Source organism: Sus scrofa, chromosome 8 (genome assembly GCF_000003025.6).
Source record: "Sus scrofa isolate TJ Tabasco breed Duroc chromosome 8, Sscrofa11.1, whole genome shotgun sequence".
NCBI lineage: Eukaryota > Metazoa > Chordata > Mammalia > Artiodactyla > Suidae > Sus > Sus scrofa.
In genome coordinates, this window is record NC_010450.4 from 77,346,657 (window position 1) to 77,369,253 (window position 22,597).

Sequence of the window (22,597 nt, forward strand, 5' to 3'; positions counted from 1 at the left end):
CAAAAGCTGCCTCACATCAACCTCTCCCCTTATTTTCATTTGATATCATACCTTCCAAGACTTTCATTATCTAAATTCTTTACCAGACTGAGCTAGATTCAGCCTTTAAGAATACAGAGTTTCAGGTCCTCAGGGTAGACATAATCTATTTTTCACAGCCCTACTGTTAAAAATTTCTCTTACCCACTCTGACTATCGGTAATATTTATTTGGCGCTCACTACATACCAAGGCGTTTTCTCACAGCGTTATAGGTCCTACGTCACTTATCCTTGGAACAGCACTCTGGCGAAAGCACTGTTTTACAGATGAGGAAAAAAACTTAGGAAGATCAAGAAATGGCTCAAGGTGGTAGCAGACCGGAGATCCAGAATCCAAGCTCTCAACTACCGCACCATAATTCCATTATCTAGCTACCCACCTACCCACCTACCTAGGGAACCACCCATCAGGGCACTTAGCCACCACAAGGCAACCCCAGAGGAGGAGAGTGGAAAGAGATGGATTTTGGAATTGGAGGCTCTACCAGCAGCAGAGTCAGCCACTGAATCTTTTTTTTTTTGGCCACACCCAAGGCATGCAGAAGTTCCTGGGCCAGGGATCAAACTCACGCCACAGCAGTGACAACACAGGATCCTTAACTTGCTAGGCCACAGGGATCTCCCCAAAATCATTCTTAAGCCAAATTTTTAGTCAACCAAAAAGACCTCAATTTTTAACTATGTTTTTTAAAATGACAAGAGGGTAGGAAAATATAAGCTATCCAAACTAGTTCACCTAACAGGGAAACACACTCCAAGTACAACTTTAGACTACCACATAAAGTATTCACTTCCATAATACACACTATCTTTATTTAAAAACTAAGAGTTAGTAGACAACCTTAATTTCGAAAAATTACATTTTTGGAAACATGCCAATATTTTCTTAGTCAATATGGCAATATTTCTTTGCCAATATTTTCTTTCTTGTTCTTAGACAAAATACATTTAATCTAAGAGGGCTACAGCTGGGTGGACAGAATGCCATTGTTTGGCATTGCTTTGGGGGCAGGGGCTATCAGAATATAGACTGGAGCAGTTCCTGTTGTGGCTCAGCAGGCTAAGGACCCGTCATTGTCTCTGTGAGGATGTGGGTTCAATCCCTGGCCTTGCTCAGTGGGTTAAGGATCCAGGGTTGCCGTGAGCTGTGGTGTAGGTGGAAGATGCGGCTTGGATCTGGTGTTGCTGTGGCTGTAGCTTAGGCCTCAGCTGCAGATCTGACTCGATCCCTAGCCTGGGAACATCCATATGCTGCAGGTGTGGCCCTAAAAAGGAAAAAGAAAAAGAATGTGGACTGGATACATTGCACTCAGCACCGGGCCAGGGCTGTTTCCTACTGTTCACAGGACAGGCAGTATCTTCCTGAGCTGGAGCAGGAAGACGCACAAGTGCCCCCTTGCTGCAGCTGCTGCCAGAGGAGGGCCAAGGCGGGCACAGGTGGCCATTTAAATTTGACTGGTATGAGATCAACCCAACCACAGCTGGCAAATACGACATGGTCCTGTGACTCCTGGAGCAACCAGTATTGATGAAAATCCCCTCACAATCAAATGAATCACATACTACTGCCATGTCACAAATTTCAGGTTTTAGAATGATGTATTATTGGCAGGCCAGCATCCACAATTAGGTCACTTTGGAAATTCAAATAAGGGCTAATTCCATCTCAGCAACAGCCACCTCTACACACCCCCAGACCCACGTTGTTTAAAAGGACAGGCGAGTGCGTCTTTGGACTCCAAGCATGCTAGAGGGCCTCGTGAAAATAAAGGTCTGGGAATGGCAGCTGGGTGAGAGCTGGGCGCTTCAGTGAGCACTGATTACAAAGGGTCCATAACTCTTTACAAAGCAGAAAAGGACCCCCATCTGGTTGGTCTTAAAAGAAAGGGGACTCACTGCTTCATTGCCTATCTACCTAGAGACACACACATTCTGAGGCAAGATGGCATTTGGCATCCTTTCGTTTAAAGATGATCACTGGAGACATCCTTCAGAGATAGGCTGGGCCCCGGGACCCTTTGCTGCCATGCTTGCACTGGGACAAATATCTCCAAAGAAACATCAAGGACTAAAAGTAACTGCATGCATGTGCAGCTGGGGCAAATTATGGACCACAAGGGACAAAAAGGCCATAACCCAAGGGCCACTTCCAAGTGCCAGGAGCAAAGGCAGGGCATTTTGCATTCTATGTGCATGATCCCTGCACACGGCATCGCCAAGGGGGTGGGCAGACCCCCTAAGCCACCCCTCTGGCCCCATCCCCACCCTCACCTCATTTAAGGGACCCGCTCACCCCTCCCTGGGAAGCCAGCAAGGCAACCTGTTTCTTGCCCTCGCTCTCTTGGGCTGCAGCACCAATAACTGCCTGAATTCCTTGTCCGGGCCTCATCAATTTCTATTGATTAAGGAGTCCAAGGACCCAGGTGGGGAACAATCTTACCTGGACTGTCCTGCGTGCACTTGGACCAGAGAATATAATCCCTCTCTTGGTTTCCGAGCGTCAGGGTGATCCCGCTGGAGCAGCAGACCGGGGTCAAGGCGAGCAGCTTGGCCGCAGAAACAGAGTAACAGTCTCTCTCTTTCACGGCCCACCTCTGACTCAGCATCATGTGGTTGCAGGGGATGAGATACCTGGGAGGACAAAGGCGGGGGGGTGGGGGGGAGCGGTGTTCAGTATCTGCAGGTCTGTTCCCAGCAAGCCATCGCACTGGCCATGATCAGGACGCACGGCTCATCGCCTCCCCACTCCATTCATCTTACTCGCCCCCAGGGCTCACTGCTCTGCTTTAAACTTGCCAAAGCTTCTTTCTTCTGACAGTGGATTTAAGGGCATTCACAATTTAGCCTCCACAAACTCCCCCATCCCTTAATGGATCTGCTATCCCTCTGGGCCTCTGGGCCTTTGCCCCTCCTGAAACCTTCTCCTGCAGTGTGCTTTCCTCTCCCCGTGCCTGTCACACACCGTGAGATCCTACAAAGCACAGCTGCGGTGTCACCTTCTCCAGGAAGGCTTCCAGGCTTCCTACTCCAAGATAGAGCTACTCTCTCCCTCCACTCTGCTCACGGCCCTCTACTTAGGCGCTACCCTCAGAATCCCAGTTACTTCTGTGTCTGCCTTCTCAACACAATGTGCTATCAGAGCAGCTCTCTCAATGGTTTTGTCTCCTAATTCCAGAAACTCTGGTTCAGAATGGGTACCGAATGACAGCAGTCACACAAAAAAGCAAAGAGCCTGTCCTGTGCAAACCTCCCCTCAGATTCTCGGAAGTGGTTATGACAACATACTGTGGCTCAGGTGTCTGTCATCAGTTCCAAAGGGGGTGGGGATAAAGGGAGGGGTCCACGCCGCAAGCAGGCGACACTCACCAGCTGGTCCTTCCGCTCAACTCAGTTCTGACCCTGCCTACCCACAGGCAGCAGCACAGCCCACAGGTCAAGAGCTCAGTCCCACGAGACTGTCCCCCTCCCATCCCCCAGGCAAACATACACATACTTCGGAGGCCGATCCCAAGTCCACGTTGTCACCTGTGCTTCTGACCAACCGGCTAGAAGTCAGAGGTTCCAAGGACCCTCGTCCTTGGGTTGGATTAATCTGCTAGAGCGGCTCACAAACCTCGAGACATTTTACTTTTACTCCCTCACTGGTTTATCGTGAAAAGACAGAACTCAGGAACAGCCAGATGGAGAGGGGCACGGGGCAAGGTGTGGGGGAGCGCTGAGGAGCCCCCCACAAGGTGTCCATTCTCCAAGCACCTCCACGGTGCCCCCCAAACCAGAGGCTCTCAAAACCCAGTTGTGGGGTTTTGATGGAGGTTTCCTTATACGGTCATGGTTGATTGAATCATTGGCCACTGGCCATTTTCTTTTTATTTAAGATTTTTATTTTTTCCATCATAGTTGATTTACAGTGTTCTGTCAATTTCTACTGTACAGCAAAGTGAGCCAGTCATACATATATCTACATTCTTTTTCTCATATTATTCTCCATCATGTTTCATCACAAGTGACCAGATATAGTTCCCTGTGCGGGATCTCACTGCCTATCCACTCCAAATGCAATACTTTGCATCTATTAACCCCAAACTCCCAGTCCCTCCCACTCTCTCCCCCTCCCTCTTGGCAACCACAAGTCTGTTCTTCACTGGCCATGAATTCAACCCCTAGCCCTCTGCCCCTCCCCAGATACCCGGGGGGTGGGACTAAAAAGAAACAGTGCAAACACCAAATATTTCTTTCTTGTTATAAATCACAATTTCACAGTGGCTAGGGGCTTCCCAGGGGGCACTGGGCCCCATTCCACACAAAACACCTTTGGTGGGTGATCAAAGCATCTCGGTATCATTTTGAACCTGGAAAGAAGAAAATCTGGGCAACTGCTTCTGACACACTTGGAACACATCAGCGGGCTTCATGCACAGAATAAAGTGTGTTTAAATGGCTTATCTTTTTTTTTTTTTTTTTTTTTTTTTTGGTCACACTCACAGCATGTGCACATTTCTAGGCCAGGAATCAAACCCGAGTCACAGCAGTGACCCAAACTGCAGGAGTGACAATGACAGATCCTTAACCCAATGAGGCACAAGGGAACTCTTAAGTGGCTTACTTTCTTAATAGGGAGAAGGACCATACTGTTTATTTCAACCAAATGGAACTGACAGGATGGAGGTCTCACAGCCAGAGCCGGGCGGCCCATGTTTGTGCAGCAGCCGATTCCAGAGACCCTGAGCCCTTGTGTGAACATCCACAATCTTCAATAAACCGCAGTGGTTTTGTTTCCGCAGCTAGCTTTCAACAGAGAGGCAGAACCGAGGAACACAAGCTATGATCAAGGGTTCAGTGAAAAAGATAAAAGCACAACGTCCAGAGGGTGCCTTGGGTCCGGTGAACAAGCCCCCACAGCTCCTGTGGAGTCAAAGGAGGAGAACTGGAGTGGGTTAAGAATCAGACATAGTGTTTGTGAGGATGCGGGTTCGATTCCTGGCCTCACTCAGTGGGTTAAGGATCCAGTGTTGCCATGGCTGTGGTGTAGACCACAGCTTCAGCGCCAATTCTACCTCTAACCCTGAGAATTTCCATATGCTGAAGGCGCAGGCTTAGAAAGGAAAAAAAAGAATCTGACTGCAACAGCTCGGTCACTGGGGAGCCCCCTGTTTCATCCTCGGCCAGGTGCAGGAGATTAAAGGATCCGGCGTTGCCACAGCTGCAACCTACGCCACAGCTGCAGCTTCAGTTCAGTCCTTGGGCTGGGACCTGCCATATGCTGAGGATGCGGCCTTTAAAAAAAAGAAGAACATTTATATTTGCGTTAATGACTGTCCCACTGCAAGTGCCTGGGTCAAGGAGGAAAAGAGATTTCATTCTCTTCAGAACATTTTACAATTAAGGTCTTAATAACTTCCAAGGTATAAAATGACAAACTTCCACTTCATTTTCTGTTCTCATGAACAAAAGTAAAAGATCAAACTGAGCCTCAATCAATCCTAACCTTAGCCAGGTACCAGGGAAGCGACTCCTTGTCTCCACTCCCCGTACTCACAGGCATACAACACACACACACACCTGAGCTTAAACTTTCATCACTGAGATCCAGACACCCCACGTGTCTGAAGTGGCGGCATCTATCTGCGTAAGCTTGGGTGCGTGGAAGTCAAAGGTTATAAGAACAAAGAGGAGAAATTGGGGGGGGGGGTGGTCTGAGAAAGGGGCCGGGTCTGTTCTAATTCTTGGCCCAGCTTTGGGGACTCATACCTGAGCCCTATGGGAGAAGAACCAGGTAACTGTTGGATGAAGGAGCTCTTGGCATGAGAACCTCTGAGCAGAGATGCTTTGTTGATCAAGAATTATGCAGAGGAGAGAGGCCTTCTGCCCCCCGTCCGAACCCAGCACAGCTCAGGCCCCCAAGGACACACATGGAGGCAGTGCTATCTGACATCCAGTCCCCCCGACCCTCACCGGGAACAGTGGGGACAGAGGTCAGGCAGCTCCAACCAAGGGGCTCAGCAGGTGAGGGACCTCGGCAGACGCTGCCATGGCAACAGTGCCAGGACACAGACTTGTCCATGAACACATGTGGAACCCCTGCCTTGGCACCCCCCAGAAGTGAGGGCCATCACCTCACAGGGGGCCAGAGCCAGAACCTTCCCCAAGGTTGTCGATGTGAAGTCTTCTGCTCTCACAGGCTAGTGAGGCCCCGGGGAGATTCAGATTACACAGGATTTATTGTATCCTTATTTTCATCATTAATTATTTAAAAAATAAATGGCTTCAATGCTTTTATATACTGCTGGAACTCAAGGACTACTTCTAGCTCAAACCAAATATATTTCAAGATTTAAGTTGATAACATAGATTTCTACTGTCTGAAGCACTAAAAAAAAATGGAACACTGGATCAAACCTAATAAAGCTGTTTATCTAATATCACCAGTGGGTTGCTTGAAATTACATCAGAATAAAGAGGTCTGGGGAATTTGCAACTTTGCAAATACACGCTTTCAGTAGAAATGAAGAATTTGCTTCTGGGTAAATCAAATAAAGGGAGATTCCCCCATAGGTTGCAGGAGGGGGTTCTAGAAAATTGGAAACTGGAGAGCCAGTTCAAATAAATAACACCTCTGTATTCAAAGCAGCGCCTCTATTACTGTGCCTTTATAATGAAGGACCGTCCCCCAGGGAAAGAGTGAGTAAACCACACACTGACCCTCAGACTCTCCAACCTTACAGGGAAAGATGAGAGGCTGAATCAAGTCAGAAGCTCCCCAAATGTCAAACATCAAAAATGAAGTGACTGTTGGAGTTTGTGGTACAGTGAGTTGAGGATCCAGCATTGTCACTTCAGGGGCTCAGGTCTCTGCTGTGGTGCAGGTTCAATTCCTGTTCCAGGAACTTCCACATGTCCCTGAAAAAAAAAACTGAAGTAGGGAGTTTCCATCATGGTTCAGTGGTTAGCAAACCCGACTAGCATCCATGAAGACGTGGGTTTGATCCCTGGCCTCAATCAGTAGGTTAAGGATCTGGCGTTGCCGTGAGCTGTGGTGTAGGTCACAGCTATAGCTCCTATTCAACTCTTAGCCTGGGAACTTCTATATGCCACGAATGCGCCCCTTCAAAGACAAAAAAGACCAAAAAAGAAAAAAAAAAAAAAACTGAAGTAGCTCCTCAATAGCAGAAAAATCACTTAGGAATTTAGTGTAGATGTCAGTTATCAAACTATCTTTTCATTTCAATTTCATTTGCCAGGAGTCAGAATATTTAAATTCAGCAAGTAGTAAAATCAATCAGAGACTGAAAAATGGCATTTGAGGCTCAAATTACTTGACGCCATCCCAGGAGAGCAGGGGGAAAAATATTCCCCACGTTGTACCCCCTTTTCTCATTATTTCCCCAACTTTCCGCAATCCGGAGTCCATTTTCTATTCTCTTGGATATCACCCATTGAAATAAATCACCATCACTTCTGAAGCAGTTCAGTGACAAGCAATCAATAACAAAGCACACACACTGCCTAGTGCTACGCTGACAACAAAAACAAACAAAACAAAGCTGAGAAGTATTGAGGAAGTAAGCAGGGTGCTTCCTACGAGATGATGATAAACTCAGTAATGTACCTGGAGGCAAAAATCATCTAAAAAGCAACGTCAGTGAATTTCAGAAAGCTTGCTTGTTTTTCCAGTGACATCCTAGCCATCTTTCTCCTATTCCCTTTACCCTAGGCTGGCTTTTTTTCTCTCTCTCTTCCAGACACCTAACGCCCAGGCAAGATGGAAACAGTCCTGAGGTGTGCATGCAGCTTCTCCCGGAGCAAAGCAGCCTCACCTGAACACGACAGGCAGTGAAGTTCAAGAACCTGACAAAGGAAAGGCGCTTCTGAAGAAAACACCCAAAGCAGAATATTCAAAAATGGCATTCGGGGTATTGAGCAACTGAATTTTGCCTCAACTGAGAAGTGCCCAGAACGTGGAGGTGAGCTGTCACTTCACCTGCCTTTGGCCCATCGTATGGGACATCCCTGGAGGTGGGCAACTTCTCCTTGGTTTTCTGCTCGCTCAAACAGCCTCACCTTTGGGGTACCTTCTTTCAATGAACTTCTCTAATATTTTGCTAAAGGAAATAAACAGGTCAGGTACAAATGGATTATCACTTTGAAGCGTCAATGATTAAGAGTATTTGGGTTGCAATAAAATGGATGCATGCAGGTATTATTTATTTATCATGTAACAAATAACTTCATTAAAAGGATTCACATAATCTTCAGTGCTCTACTGCCTCTCAGATCTACAAGTTTATCATGTACATTCAAATGACTACAGTGACAACCACAAAGAAGGCAGATTATAAATCTGTTTTTTATCTCCCTTAAGATAAACTTTTAAGTGACAGAAAAATAAGAAATTTTTCATTCTCGTTGCTTTCATTTAGATTCTAAATCAGGAAAGATACTGTTTTCATTACAGTAAAATATTCCCAGTAATGCCTGAAACCATGGAGAGTACTGAACCCTATATACGCTACTTTTTTCCTAGACATACATACCTACGATATGTTTAATTTATACATAAACATATATGATTAATTCATATATAATATGTTTAATGTATAAAGTGAGCTCAGTATAAGATTAAAAATAGCTAGAAATAAAATCAAACAATTAGGGAGTTCCTGTTATGGCTCAGTGGTAATGAACCCAACTAGGTTCCATAACGATGCGGGTTCGATCCCTGGTCCCGCTCTCAGTGGGTTAAGGATCCGGCGTTGCCGTGAGCTGTAGTGTAGGTCACAGACGTGGCTTGGATCTGGTTTTACTGTGGCTGTGGTGTAGGCCAGCAGCTATGGCTCTGATTTGACCCCTAGCCTGGGAACCTCCATATGCCATGGGTATAGCCCTAAAAAGACAAAAAAATAAACGGCTCTTCAAATGCGCCTTACACTTTTGCTTGATTATCAAAATGCTATTTTTATTTTAACAGAAATAACAAGTACTAGTGAGGATGTGGAGAAACTAGACCCCTGTGCACTGTTGGTGGACATGTGAAATGTGCAGCTGTTATGGGACACAAATCAAAAAAATTAAATAGAATTACCAAATGATTCAGAAATTCCACTTCTGGATATATACACAAAAGAAGTGAAAGCAGGGTCTGTTTTTCTTTTTCTTTCTTTCTTTCTTTTTTTTTTTAAGGCCATACCTACAGCATATGGAAGTTGCCAGGCTAGGGGTCAAATAGGAGCTGCAGCTGCCAGCCTACACCACAGCCACAGTAACACTGGACCCCAGCCACCTCTGCGACCTCCAATGCAGTTTTTGGCAATGATCCTTAACCCAGTGAGCAAGGTCAAGGATCTAACCTACATCCTCACGGATAATAGCTAGGTTCTTAACCCACTGAGCCACAATAGGACCTTCGAAAGCAGAGCCTTGAAGAAAGACATTTGTACATCCATGTTCATAATGTTATTCACAATAGCCAAAAAGGGAAGCAACCCCAAATGTATATTGATAAATAAATGGATAAACAAAATGTGGTATCAATGAGGGAATATTATTCAGCCTTCAAAAGGAAGGAAATTGTGATACCTGCTACAATATGGATGAACCGTGAAGACACTGCTAAGTGAAGTAAGTGAGGCACAAAAAGGCAAACACTGTTATGATTCCACCTACATGAGGTCCCTGGAGAAATAAATTTATAGACAGAAAGTTGAAGGGTGGCTGCCAGGGGCTAGGGGAGGGAGAAATGGGAAGGTAGTATTTAATGGGGGTAGAGCATTCATTTTGCAGCATTTGCAAGTTTTTGCTTCTGGACACTGGTGGAAGCAATGGCTGCACCATAATGTGAATGTATTTAATACCACTGAACTGTATGATTAACCTGGTCAATTTTAGGTTCTGTGTATTTTACTACAATTAAAAACACTTAAACTTGGTGGGGGGGGCATCAGCGGTTCCAAGGACAGAGGCAAGAAGCAGAGGCTGAGCTCTGCGTCTGTTCCATCACTGGCTCTTTTCAGACTCTCCAGGGCAGGGCAGCAGAATGTGAAATAGAGGCGTTTCCTTGTGGCACAGCAGGTTAAGGATCTGGTGTTGTCACTGCAGCAGCCCGGGTTGCTGCCATGGTCTGGGTTTGTTCCCTGGCTCAGGAACTTCCACATGCCGTGGGTGTGGCCGGGAAAAAAAAAAAAAAAAGAATCAGAAATAGAGAAAGTATCAAATAAAGGGCAACGACTATGATCATGTTTTCATCATCTTCTTCATTGAGGAAACAAAGAAGAAATTCAGACTCGGAGCGCTTGGACCAGGTGGTGACTCTATTCAGGACTTGCAACCACGTTTCCTTCAGGCACTTTCCTGGGAAATGACAAGTCCTCGCTCGCCTGGAAGTGACTGGCCCTGACGTGGATGGGCAAGCATGTCAACCACAAGCTGATGTCTTCACTTTCCTAAGGATCAGGTCTGGGTCTCACAAGGACCTGTGACTCCCACAGCCTCTGAGGACAGTTTTTACACAAGCGGCACCACTTTAGGAGTAGAGAAAAGCCACTGAAAAGAAGCATGCACCCCCTGAGCCCTGGCTCCTCAGTGACCCGGCATGGGGCCGAGGGCCTGGGCTTCCAGGTCCACTGAAAAGACAGCTGCTTTCAGTACCATCAAAGCAGCTGCATTCGAAAATCTAATGTTTAAATATAACCAGGATTTACCCTTGTTGGAGGCAAAGGCTGGGTTTTGGCAGCAAAAAAAAAAAAAAAAAAAAGGCTTTAACAAGTTGCTCTGATGGATCTCATGCAGGCCCTGCTAATGCACTGTCACATCAGCAGAGACTAGATGGGAACCTAAAGTAATCCTTTTAGGACAGATAACTAATGTTCTCTCCAAACTACCCGGGGTTTGGCTTTATGAGTGGATTTGTTCTTTGCTAATGCCCTAGGATTAGTCACTGATGACCTGACCTAAACCCCTACAGAGTCCAAAAGCTCTCTCTTTACTTTTTCCTGCAGGGAGGCTCAGCATACATAAGTTCCCCGGCCAGGGAGCAGATCCAAGCCACAGTTGTGACCTACCTACACCAGATCCTTTAACCCACTGTGCTGGCAGGGGAGCGAACCTGTGCGCCAGAGACGCTGCTGATCCTGTTGTGCCACTGCCAAAACTCCCAAAAGCACTCTTTAAACTAGGGGGGGAAAAAACATATATATATATATATAAATACATATATATAAATATATATATATAAATATATATATATATACATACATACATATATATATATAAATATATATATATATACATATATATATATATATATATACATATACATATATATATATGTATGTATATATATATATATATATGCTACTCCCCCATGAAACGAAGACCTGGGAAGCCTCCACCATCCTGCCACCACCGACTCCAGGCGTGGGTGTGTGTGTCCATACCGCTCCCTTCCGCAGTACGTCCCATCAGCACTGCGCCGCTCCTCAGGCCGTGCTTCTCACACTTGGCCCTGCACCAGCATCCCCGGGAGAGTTTGCTCAGTGCAGCTTGCCCGGCGCCCCCCACCGCCGCCGGAGTTTCGGATCCAGCTCCTGGGTGATGCCTCCGCTGCGGTGCCAGGGTCACACTGTGCCGTCCCCTTACTCTTCCGCAGCCACCTCCGTGGGAGTGATGGACGTCCACTTGGAATGCCACCTCCTCGGGAACTCCACTCCCATCACGTCTAAACCCCCGCAGGGACCAGGGGCAGCCAAGGCTCCTCCCTCTTGCCCTGCTCTCTGGACTTCTGCCCAAGGAGGGATCAAAGGAGGGACAGCACGCCTGCCACGGAAGAAGGAGGCGGGGACCCATCTGGCTCCCTCCTTTTCGCTTCCACACCACCAGGGGGAGTGTGGAAGCACAAAGCCTAGCCAACCTGCTCTCAATTCTTCCACAAGAGCAGAGGCTACCCTGGGGGACCCTGAGGAGGAGAGGCCGGGCCAAGGCATGATCTGGTATTCCTGAGCCTCCTGCCAAATGACCACACTAACTAGCCATCTTACTAGCAGTCCACTTGGACTGCCAACGTCTGTCTTCAAATACCAGACATTTCATGAAACCTTTTCCACTTGAACTTCTGAAGGATACACCTTTTCTGCTTTGTAGACATACAGGTTTTTTTTTCAATTCGTCCACACCATTGCAAGCCTTGCTCCCTTCTGAATTGTATGCAGAATGTACTCATTAAATACTTACCAAATTTAACTGAAACATACACACGGGTCAGACAGCACACACTGCAGGTGTAACATAACTAAAGCAAGACTCACAGAAATTATATGCCAACAACATAGTTTAGAAAAGTTGTTTTCAGTAACATCAGTCCCCTAAAAATGCACTTTTTGAGAAAGACATTCAGCTACAGACCAGAAGAGCTTGCATAATACTTCTGAAAGTTTCCAAACATTCTATTTATTCTATACATATAATAGAATGCATTTGGCCTCCTAAAAACTTTGAACAGGAAAACTAAAATTGGCCATGGGGAATAATGCAGAAATTAAACTGATTTTCTTGATGATTTTCTTTCTTAGAAGCTTGGCCCTTACTTAGCTTATATTACCAAAGAAAAACACAGTAGCAATAATACAGAGGCTTTTCTTGAAAGGGAACAAAAAATGACCACAGGGAACTACATCTAATCACTTATGATGGAACATGATGGAAGATAATGTGAAAAAAAGAATATGTATATATGTATAACTGGGTCACTTTGGGTTAGGCTTTTGTACAGCAGAAATTGACAGAACATTGTAAATCAACTATAATTAAAAAACGAAAAAAAAAAAGGGAACAAAAGATGGCAACTCACCTTAGAACTAGCTGCAACATCACATCTTCACAATGTAAACCGATGAGAGTTCTAAATAACGCCAAGGACACCACACAAAGCTGGGAAGCGATAAACACACGTTCTATATCAGATATTGAAAAGATAGCTCTAATCCCTAAGACAGTAAATAAATCAGAATTATACAATAAAATGGTCTCTCTTTTTTTTTTTTAAGCAGTTTTGATTGGGGAAAAAAAAAACCATGCTGCTGCCAGAGAGAATGTGTATTCAGGCAATGGTTCTCCTATAGGATTTGATGTGACACCCTATGACCGAAATTACTTTGCACAGAATTACCCTCCTACAAAATGCCTAAGCTCATACTTTCCACTTGTAAAGATCCAGATAAATATGGCCTTACAACTTCCCAACACACACACACACACACACACACACACACACACACACACACACACACACACTCCCCTCTCTTTGTTGTTTGCTCTCCAAGGTCATTTTCAGTTATGACATTGCACATACCCTGGGCCAAGTCTCTCTAGAGCCCTCATCCGCAGGCCTCTGCTCCTCTTGACAAACATTCTCCTTGGTACCATTGCCCATCGTGTCGAGGGTGTGATCCTATACTTTTCTGAGAAATTCATTAAAAAGCAAGAATGCTTGCCAGCTCTGATTTCCAAAAAGGAAAGACAAACAGCCCAACAGAGACAGTTTCAAGGTGCATTATAAAATCACTGTGCCCATTTGGGAGTAAGCCGTTCATGCTCCATTGGGCCACTTAAGTTACTCAGGCTCTCATTCTTCGCAGAGAAAAAGTGCTAGTTAGTCTTCTAGGCAGGACCGGTTTACAACCCCATCAATGAAACCCATAATGGTGTGGTAAAGGAAGAGCTATGCCTTGCTTGGTCACACCTTTGCAGTTAGGCAGAAGCAACAAACGTCATCCCATTCATTCCATGCCTTTGCATATGCTGTTCCTCTGCCTGGAATGCCTTTCCCTGTCTCCTCCGTAGAATAAACCCCACTTATTCCTAAAGACTGACCCTGGGTATCACTTCCCCTAGGAAATCTCTCTTCTCTTTCTCCCAGGATTAGTGCTCCTCACCTCCCTTCCCCAGTCTGTATGTTGCCATAGTAATCCCTGCAAATCACTGTCGGGGGTGCTCAGCATCCTATATCTGCCTTTTTATTACTGAGTCAGTGGCAGGAGTTCATTATTCTACCTACAAATATCTTATCAAAGACATGACTTGCAATGATTTCCTCCCATTTTGTAGACTGTCTTTTCAATTTCTTAGCGGTATCCTTTGAAACACAAAAGTTCTTACTTGTTTACAGAATTTTTATTTCTTCTTTAATTAGTTTCAGAAGTTTATGCCTTTCTAGAATGTGCCGGTTTCATCTAAACATTCATCAAATATTTACCCAATATTTTGGCATACAGTTTTTCACAGTATTCCCTTATAATCCTTTTTAGTTCTGTAAGGTCAAAAGTAATAACTTCTCTTTTATTCTGGATCTTACTCGTTTGAGTCTTCTCACCTTTTTCTTGGCAGTCTAGCCAAAAGTTTGTCAATGTCGTGAATCTTTTCAAAGAACCAACTTTTTTTGAGGTTTCTTGTTTGGTTTTATTGAAAGAAAGATTCTTTAAATTCCATAGTGTTTACAGTGTTTAAAAGTTTCACACACATAATTTCATATAATCCTGTAATATCTCTCCCCTCCCCACCCCATGTTGTCCCTTCTCCCTTCCCTCTCTTCACTGGTAACTAGTTTGTTCTCTGTATCTGTGGGTCTGCTGCTTTTGTGTTTTATTCACTAGTTTTTGGATTTTTTAGATTCTACACCAGTATTTGTCTTTCTCTGACTTATTTCGCTAAGCACGATATCTTCTAAGTCCATCCGATTTGCTGCAAATGGCATTATTTCATTCTGTTGGCGGCAGAGTAATATTCCATTGTATAGGTACCACATCTTTATCCATTCATCTGCTGATGGACACAAGTTTCTTCCATGTCTTGGCAATTGTAAATAATGTTGCTGTGAACATTGAGGTATACATATCTTTTGGAATTAGTGTTTTTGGTTTTTTTGGATATTTATACCCAGGGATGGAATTGCTAGGTTATACAATAGTTCTATTTTTCAGTTTTTTGAGAACCCTCCATACTGTTTTCCACAGTAGCTTTAAATTCCTAGCAACAGTGTAGAAGGATCAAAGAACCAGCTTTCGGTTTTGTTGACAGTCCATTGATTTTGTAGTTTTTCTAGTCCCTATTTCATTAATTTCTGCTCTAATCCTTATTTCCTTCCTTGTTGCTTGGTTTCAGTTTGCTCTTCTTTTTCCTATATCTTAAAGTAGAAGGTTAGGTTACTGATTTGAGATCTTTCTTCCTTTTGACATAGGTGTTTATGGCTATAGATTTCCCTCTAAGCAGTGCTATCCTGCCCCCCATAAATTTTAGTACGTTGTCTCTTCATTCTCATTTATCTTCAAAGTGTATTCTCATTTCCCTTGAGATTTCTTCTTTGACCCAGTGGTTATTTACAAGTATTGCTTAATTTCCATGTATTTGTGAATCTTCTTCCAGTCAATAAATTTTAATTTCAATCCACTGTGGTCAGGAAACATACTTTGTATAATTTCAATGCCTTTAAATTCACTGAGGTGGTTCTATGGTGAATCAAGATGCTCTATCCTGGAGAGTGCTCGGTCCATGAACTCTTGTCCAGAAGTGTGCATTCTGCTGCTGTTTGGTGGAGTGTTTTACAGAAGAGTCTACTAGGTCTCGTCTGTTTATAGCATTGTTCAAGTCTCCCATTTCCTTGTTCGTCTTCTGCCAAGTTGTTCTATCCATTACGGAAAGTAAGGTGTTGAAATATCCGACAACTATTGTTGTAACTTCTATTTCTCCCTTAAATTCCATCAGGTTTGGCTTCATAAATTTGGGGGTTCCTCATAAATTTGGATGCATATATAACTGTTATGTCTTCCTGATGAGTTAAACTTTTATCATAAAATGTCCCTCTTTCTCGATAGAAACATTTCTTGTTTTTTGTTTGTTTTGTTTTTTCAATGGCCACAACCATGGCATATGGAGTTTCCAGGCCAGGGATCAGATCCCAGCTGCAGAAGTGACCTACATAGTGCAGTAACATCAGATCCTTTAGCCCACTGTGCTAGGCCAGGGATCGAACCTGCATCCTGGCACTGTAGAGATGCTGCCAATATGGTTGTGCCACAGCAGAAACTCCAACATTTCTTTTTTTTTTTTTTTGCTTTTTTTGCTTTTTAGGGCCACACCCGAGGCATGTGGAGGTTCTCAGGCTAGGGGTCCAATCGGAGCTACAGCCGCCAGCTGCCGGCCACAACCATAGCTACTAGGGATCTGAGCCACATCTTCGACCTACACCACAGCTCACAGCAAAGCCAGATCCTTAACCCACAGAGCAATGCCAGGGATCGAACTCGAAACCTCATGGTTCCTAGTCGGATTTGTTTCCACTTCCTCACAATGGGAACTCCCAACATTTCTTGTTTTAAAGTCTATTTTGTGGCTTATTAGTATAGCTTTACTGGGGTGGCTGTTTGCATAACCTATCTTTTAACATCTTAACTTTCAACCTACTGTTTTCTGTGAATCTAAGGTCTATCTCTGGTTGGCAGCATATAGTTGGATCTTGTTTTTCACTCAGTCTGACAATCTCTGCTTTTTGATTTATTTTTTAAATTCTATTTACATTTAATATTATCATTATAGTTGGATTTATGTCTGCCATTTTGCTTTTTCTATATGTCTGATGTCTTTTGGCTCCTCTATTCCTATTTTACTGTCTCCTATTACTTTAAGTGAGTATTTCTCCCACTGTAACATTTTAACCTTTAAAGATTTTTTTCACTCTATTTTTTGGGTTATAAGTGGTTGCTCTACCATTACCATATATCTCTTATCAAATTCTAACTTAGATTTATACTAAACTAGTCCCAGTGAAATACAGAAATACGACTCCTATACAACTCTATTCCTTTTACTCCCCTTTGCACTATTACTGTTATATATATTAATCTAAAAATGTTGCAAACACTTAATTATTCTTTTGCTTTTTTGCATTTTTAATGGAGCTTTTTTTTTGAAGTATAGTTGATTTATATTATATTAGTTTCTGGTGTACATAAAATGACTCATTATTTTTATAGGTTATACTCCTTTTAAATTTATTCTAAAATATTGGCTCTATTCCGTGTTGTACAATATACCTCTGTCGCTTATTTCTTTTATATATAGTAGGGGTTTTTTTGTTGTTTTTTTGTTTTTTGGTCTTCTTAGGGCCACACCCTCAGCATATGGAGGTTCCCAGGCTAGGGGTCGAATTGGAGCTGTAGCTGCCAGCCTACACACAGCCACAGCAATGCCAGATCCAAGACATGTATGCGACCTATACCACAGGTCACAGCAACGCCATATCCTGAACCCACTGAGCGAGGCCAGGGATTGAACCTGCGTCCTCATGGATACTAGTCAGATTCGTTTCCACTGAGCCACAACGGGAATTCCTATACATAGCAGTTTGTATCCCCTACTCCTCTACCCCCATCTTGCCCCTCCCCACTTCCCTCTCCCCACCACTGCCTACTGTATCTGGGAATCTGTTTTTGTTTGGCTATATTCATTCATTTGTTTTATTTTTTAGATTCCACATATAAATGATAACATACAGTATCTGTCTTTGACTTATTTCATTAAGTATAATACCCTCTAGTTCCATCCACATTGTTAAAAAAGGCAGAATTTCATTTTTAATGGCTAATAATTCATTGTGTACACACACAAACACACACACACAAACCCCCTACCACATCTTCTCTATCTGTTCATCTGTTAATGGACACTTAGGTTGCTTCCATATTCTGGTTTTTGTAAACAATGCTCCTATGAATATGGGGTGTATGTATCTTTTTGAATTCATTTTTTCATTTTCTTTAGACATACCTTTGCTTTTAAAACAATAATTGACATTAAATAGACAGAGCTTGGGGGAGAGGGCTGCAAAGGGTTACACTAATGGTGTAAGAGGATTTTCAAAGTTAACCAGGACTCCAAACTAAAGAATGACTATCTAAATCCACAACTGCCCAGACTTGGATTTCAAAACACTCGTGGACAGAAATATGGTCTCCTACACCCAGACTGGATACACTTTGGTTCCCTGACTTTACGTGCACTTAATCTCTGATGTTCCCCTGCATCTTGTCAGAAGCACACTCTGCTGGTTCTACAGAAGAAAGTGCTAACCCAGACAATCTGAGAAAAACATCCTATGAAGGGCAGGAAGTGCCACCTCCCTGACAGAAGGGCTCCTGACAGAAAAAAAAAAAAAAAAGATCTAGTTCGACTCTTCCAAAATCAGAAAGTAATGGCTGAAAGGAAAAAGGGGTGGGGGGAGACAAGAGAATACTCATAATTTGATTCCAAAAGCAAACCTTCCTGAAATCTGTTTTGAGTTAGAAGTCCCCTTCCTTGAGGGGCTCTCCTTACCCGAAATGGAGTATTGATTCGGCTCGTGAGAGTATCTAGGATGTGGACATTCTCATGCTGGTGCAACAGGATAAAACGGAGGAAGATCTCAAGTAGCGCAGGCTCGGAGATGCTACGCAGAAAAAGGTCCAGATAGGCAGTTGTGGTCATGACCTCCTCCACAGTCACCTGGGACCAACGACAGAGGGATGCTGTGATTCGTGCCTCCCCAGCGGTCCCTGGCCTCACCGTAGTGACCCCATCAAGGCACGAACACGCCTGCCACGAGAACACACTTCAGAGCTCCATCTGAAGCCCATAACCTATTCACATTCCACAATACCTCATGCTGCTTCCACCCTTTAATTCAGTAAAGGAACAGCAAAGGCATAAAGAAGCAATTCAAGTTTCTGACAACTCTAATCATCAGATGCAGTTCAAATGCCATAAAGATTTTAGTGTGTAATCACTAAGGGGAAAAAAGATAATAGAAAGCATCTCCACAGTCAGTAAAGGATTAATTAGAAAGCTCAATATAACTTGTTTCATTATTAGTCATTCAATAAACCTTTATTGGGACCTGCTATGTACAAGGCACTGGAAACTAAGTACGCATTTTCTGTCCAGGGAGATGCGTTATAAACATGATCGGAGTTCCCGTCATAGCTCAGCAATAACAAACCCGACTGGTATCCATGGGGACATGGGTTTGATCCCTGGGCTTGCTCAGTGGGTTAAGGATCTAGCATTGCCATGAGTGGCAGTGTAGGTCGCAGAAACAGCTCGGATCTGGCGTTGCTGTAGCAGTGGCCAGTGGCTACAGCTCTGATTCAACCCCTTCCATATGACATGGGTTCGGCCCTCCTAAAAAGACTTTTAGTCTTTTTAAGGCTTCACACAAAAAAAGAATAATTTAATAAATAGCAAGTGACAGTTACAGACACAAACTGATGCAGATGTTCAGATATGTTTCTGGAAAGTTGCAAGTCAAATTTTCGTAACAATAATACACATAAAGAATTATTTATAAAGTGTGATAAGAGTTTACTGCTTATGAATTAACTGTGACTTTTTAAATAATACAGATTTACCACTGTCTTTGTGGTTTGATTATCCCATGCAGTAAAACGTCGATCTTTCAGGAAACAGAATACTCTCAAAAGTCAGGTTTTCCCAAGAGCTGAGGATTTGATGCTTAAAGCATCAAAATGTTAATTTGATTAACATTTCGATTGGGAATATTTTAAGCAATAATACACATTTCTGTGTTCTCCTAAAAGCACAATAGGGGTTCATCAACTCCTTACTGTCTGTAATGTAGAAAGACTCAAATGCGGCTGTATTTTTTTTTTTTGTAAATTTTTATGTAATTTTTTTTTGTAAATTTTTGTGTAATTTTTTTTTTGTAAATTTTTGTGTAATTTTTTTTTTGTAAATTTTTGTACTTTTTTTTTCTTGGTAAATTTTGTACTGTTTGCCAGGGAAACAGTACAAATTTTCAGACCCCAACCCTACACCGGAAATCTTAGAAATCTCCCCTGCCCTAAGTCTAATATACTTGATGTTAAATGAAATGGTGATAATTCTTGCAGGCTCATAGCTTTTCTTTTCCAGTCTTTCATCTTCTTGTTTCCTCCCTTTAGAAGTGTTAACTGTCACTTTATTCTACTATTACTGGGCCGTTCCCTTTTCAATACATGTGTCTTCTCCTTTCCTGGCTTCAAAATCCACAAATCAGTTTAAAAACCCGATCTCTAAACCTGCTAAGTAAGTACAGACAGGCCTGTTGTGGATGCATCTGTGCAAAAAGGCTTCAATTAACTTTTAGAAGCTGCTTGGTTCTTTGGACTGTCCTAGATCGATGAGTCCGGATAGATGTCACCAAATCAATTCTGTCTGCTTTCTTTCTTTTAGGCAAGGCCTCTACAGCGCATCAGCATCTACTCTCTCAGAACCTACTGACGAGCCACGCGGCAGCAGGCTGAGGAGCCCTTCCATTTCCTGCACAGCACCAATCTCGGGAGCCCTCAAAACACTCAACACACCCCGTGTCATCTGACTGACCCACTGGAAAGGGCTCTCGGTGGCCCAAATATGGCAAAGGAAGCAGGTTAAGCTTTGACCACTTGCCAGCTAAATGGCCTTGAGAAGAGCACATCTCACGGGCTGCCCTGCTTCTGAAACAAACTGCTTCTGTCTCCGTGTGTTCCCGTGTTCGCCAAGTCCCAAGCTCGTGGCACTCATGACCCTGTGTTGGGACACAAGCTGTGACTTTTTCTTTATTGTTCCAGTGCGACGGAAAGAGCCTGGGGCATAGAAGGTACCTGATAAACTGAATAAATGGCAGCCCCCAAGGACTTAGTAATTGACCTCTACCAGGGCTGAGCTTAAGTTTTTCATTGCTCCCTCTTCTCTGCGTGTGCACTAAGGGCCCTAGAGAGTGGGGACATTTTTATAATGGTCTACAGAATAACTGATGTCACCCAGTCTAGCTAAGGGGGAAGGGATGCACGACACCTGAGCATGGGAGCTTCATTAGCCCATGTCCATTCCACAAAGGCGATCTCGGGGCCCTCTAGCAAAAATTTCACTCACCGTCATTTGGGCAAATCTCTAATGCCCTAACAATCCTGGTCACTAGAGGAAAGTAGCATGAATCGTTCCAAAGGGGTCTTGCATGTAGTTTCTGCAATACCGTGTTTTCAACTTATCCACTGAACTCTACTGAGCCCGTGTGTCACAAAGAACTTCAGGAGCTGCCTCTGCACCGATGATGCAACATCAGCTCCACCCCCTCACCCCTTAAGTTATGCATGACCTTAATAAGCTCAAAAGCACAGCGATACTCTTTAGAATATAAGTCTCAGTCTTTGGGGGCTGACATGAAAGGAGAGCATTAAGCATCTATTGTTTACTACTCTTAGGCTGGATAAATGAAAAGATCTTTTTTTAAAAAAAAGAAATCAAAGCTGTCATTTATAAGCTAAGAGGATTTAAGAAAAGTACTTGGAGGGGGCGGCATTTACATAACGTGCTATAAATATTAAAAACTCAATTCTATTAAGCCTCAAGTTGCAAAGTCTTTAAAAATCGAGGTCACACTCACCTTAGGCTAATACCCAAACCACAAAAATCTGGTTCCCGTCTCCTTCCTTCTCTTCCCCTCTCCATACTCTCAGAGCCCTTAGAAGCCTTTTATCCCAGAAAATCTTCTCCTGCCCCATTATCTCACTTCTCAGAGGCTTTCTCTAATCTCCCCAAAAGGAACCTCCTTAAGGAGGATGAAACCAGAGCCTAAGTTTGATTGCTTGAAAGCTAATGACGGGAGTTCTCCTGTGGAGCAGTGGGTTAAGGGTCCGGTATTTCACTGCAGCAGCTTGGGTGGCTGCTGTGGCATAGGTTTGATTCCATGTGCTGCTCCTGCAGCCCAAAGAAGGAAAAAAGAAAAAAGAACGTAAGCTAAGGACAAACCACCAGGGCAGAGCAGCTCTGCTGTGAAGAATGTAACACTGAGGCTTCCACTGGCGCAAGTTCTAGCAAAACGGGAGAGCAGCGTCTCCTTCATGGTCCGGTTTTGAAGGACAATTGGCTGTTGCTGTAAGGAAGACCTTTTGCCTTGTAGCTGACTGTCAATATTTACCGACCTTGTTCTATAAAGAACTGCAGGTAGCTACAAATTTCCATAGAAATTCTAGCAGAAATGGTAAATGAGGTTCTACTGCATAATATACAACAATAAAGCTTATGGATTCTAAAGCTTAGGGATGTTATTTCTTACTAAAGGGAGACCACAGGGCCGGCAATGACCTCAGGAAAACTCAGCGCCCACAAACAAATACTTAGCCTTGCCGAGAGAGGTACCACCATGAACCCAAGCAGTGTGTCTGCTTAGGCCCTTGTAGGTGGGAAATTATCAGCCCACGTTCCAGAATGAAGCCCTGGCGCAGGCATTTACATTTTACTGCTGTCAGGTCTGGTTTAGTCTATCCTTTGAAATAAATCTCCTTCTTCGCCCACCTCCTGCACCCCCTCCAGCCCTTACCTGACTTCTCTTTCATGCCAAGCATCCTTCGCCAATCCCTTAACCAGAGGCTTTTCAAACTACAGTGTGAGACCCAGAAGTGGGTGGTAACATTGGTTTCTTGGTTCGCTAGTGGTTTAGACCAGATTCAAACAGCAAATAGCAGAGCATGCTTCATGGTGTAAGAGTAAGTAGTATTCTGT

The 22,597-nt window shown here is 43.7% G+C and overlaps 1 protein-coding gene across 5 annotated transcripts in view; it reads right to left on the bottom strand.

Moving 5' to 3' along the window:
- Positions 1-22,597, bottom strand: part of FAM160A1 (family with sequence similarity 160 member A1) — a 299,486-nt gene that overhangs the window by 18,031 nt on the left and 258,858 nt on the right. For all 5 annotated transcript variants that reach the window (XM_021101513.1, XM_021101517.1, XM_021101515.1 and 2 more), the window contains 3 exons: positions 18,395-18,562; positions 12,879-12,958; positions 2,481-2,671 (listed from right to left, as the gene is read on the bottom strand). In XM_021101513.1, the coding sequence (XP_020957172.1) occupies positions 2,481-2,671; positions 12,879-12,958; positions 18,395-18,562 (439 nt within the window). The remainder of the gene's footprint in view (positions 1-2,480; positions 2,672-12,878; positions 12,959-18,394; positions 18,563-22,597) is intronic.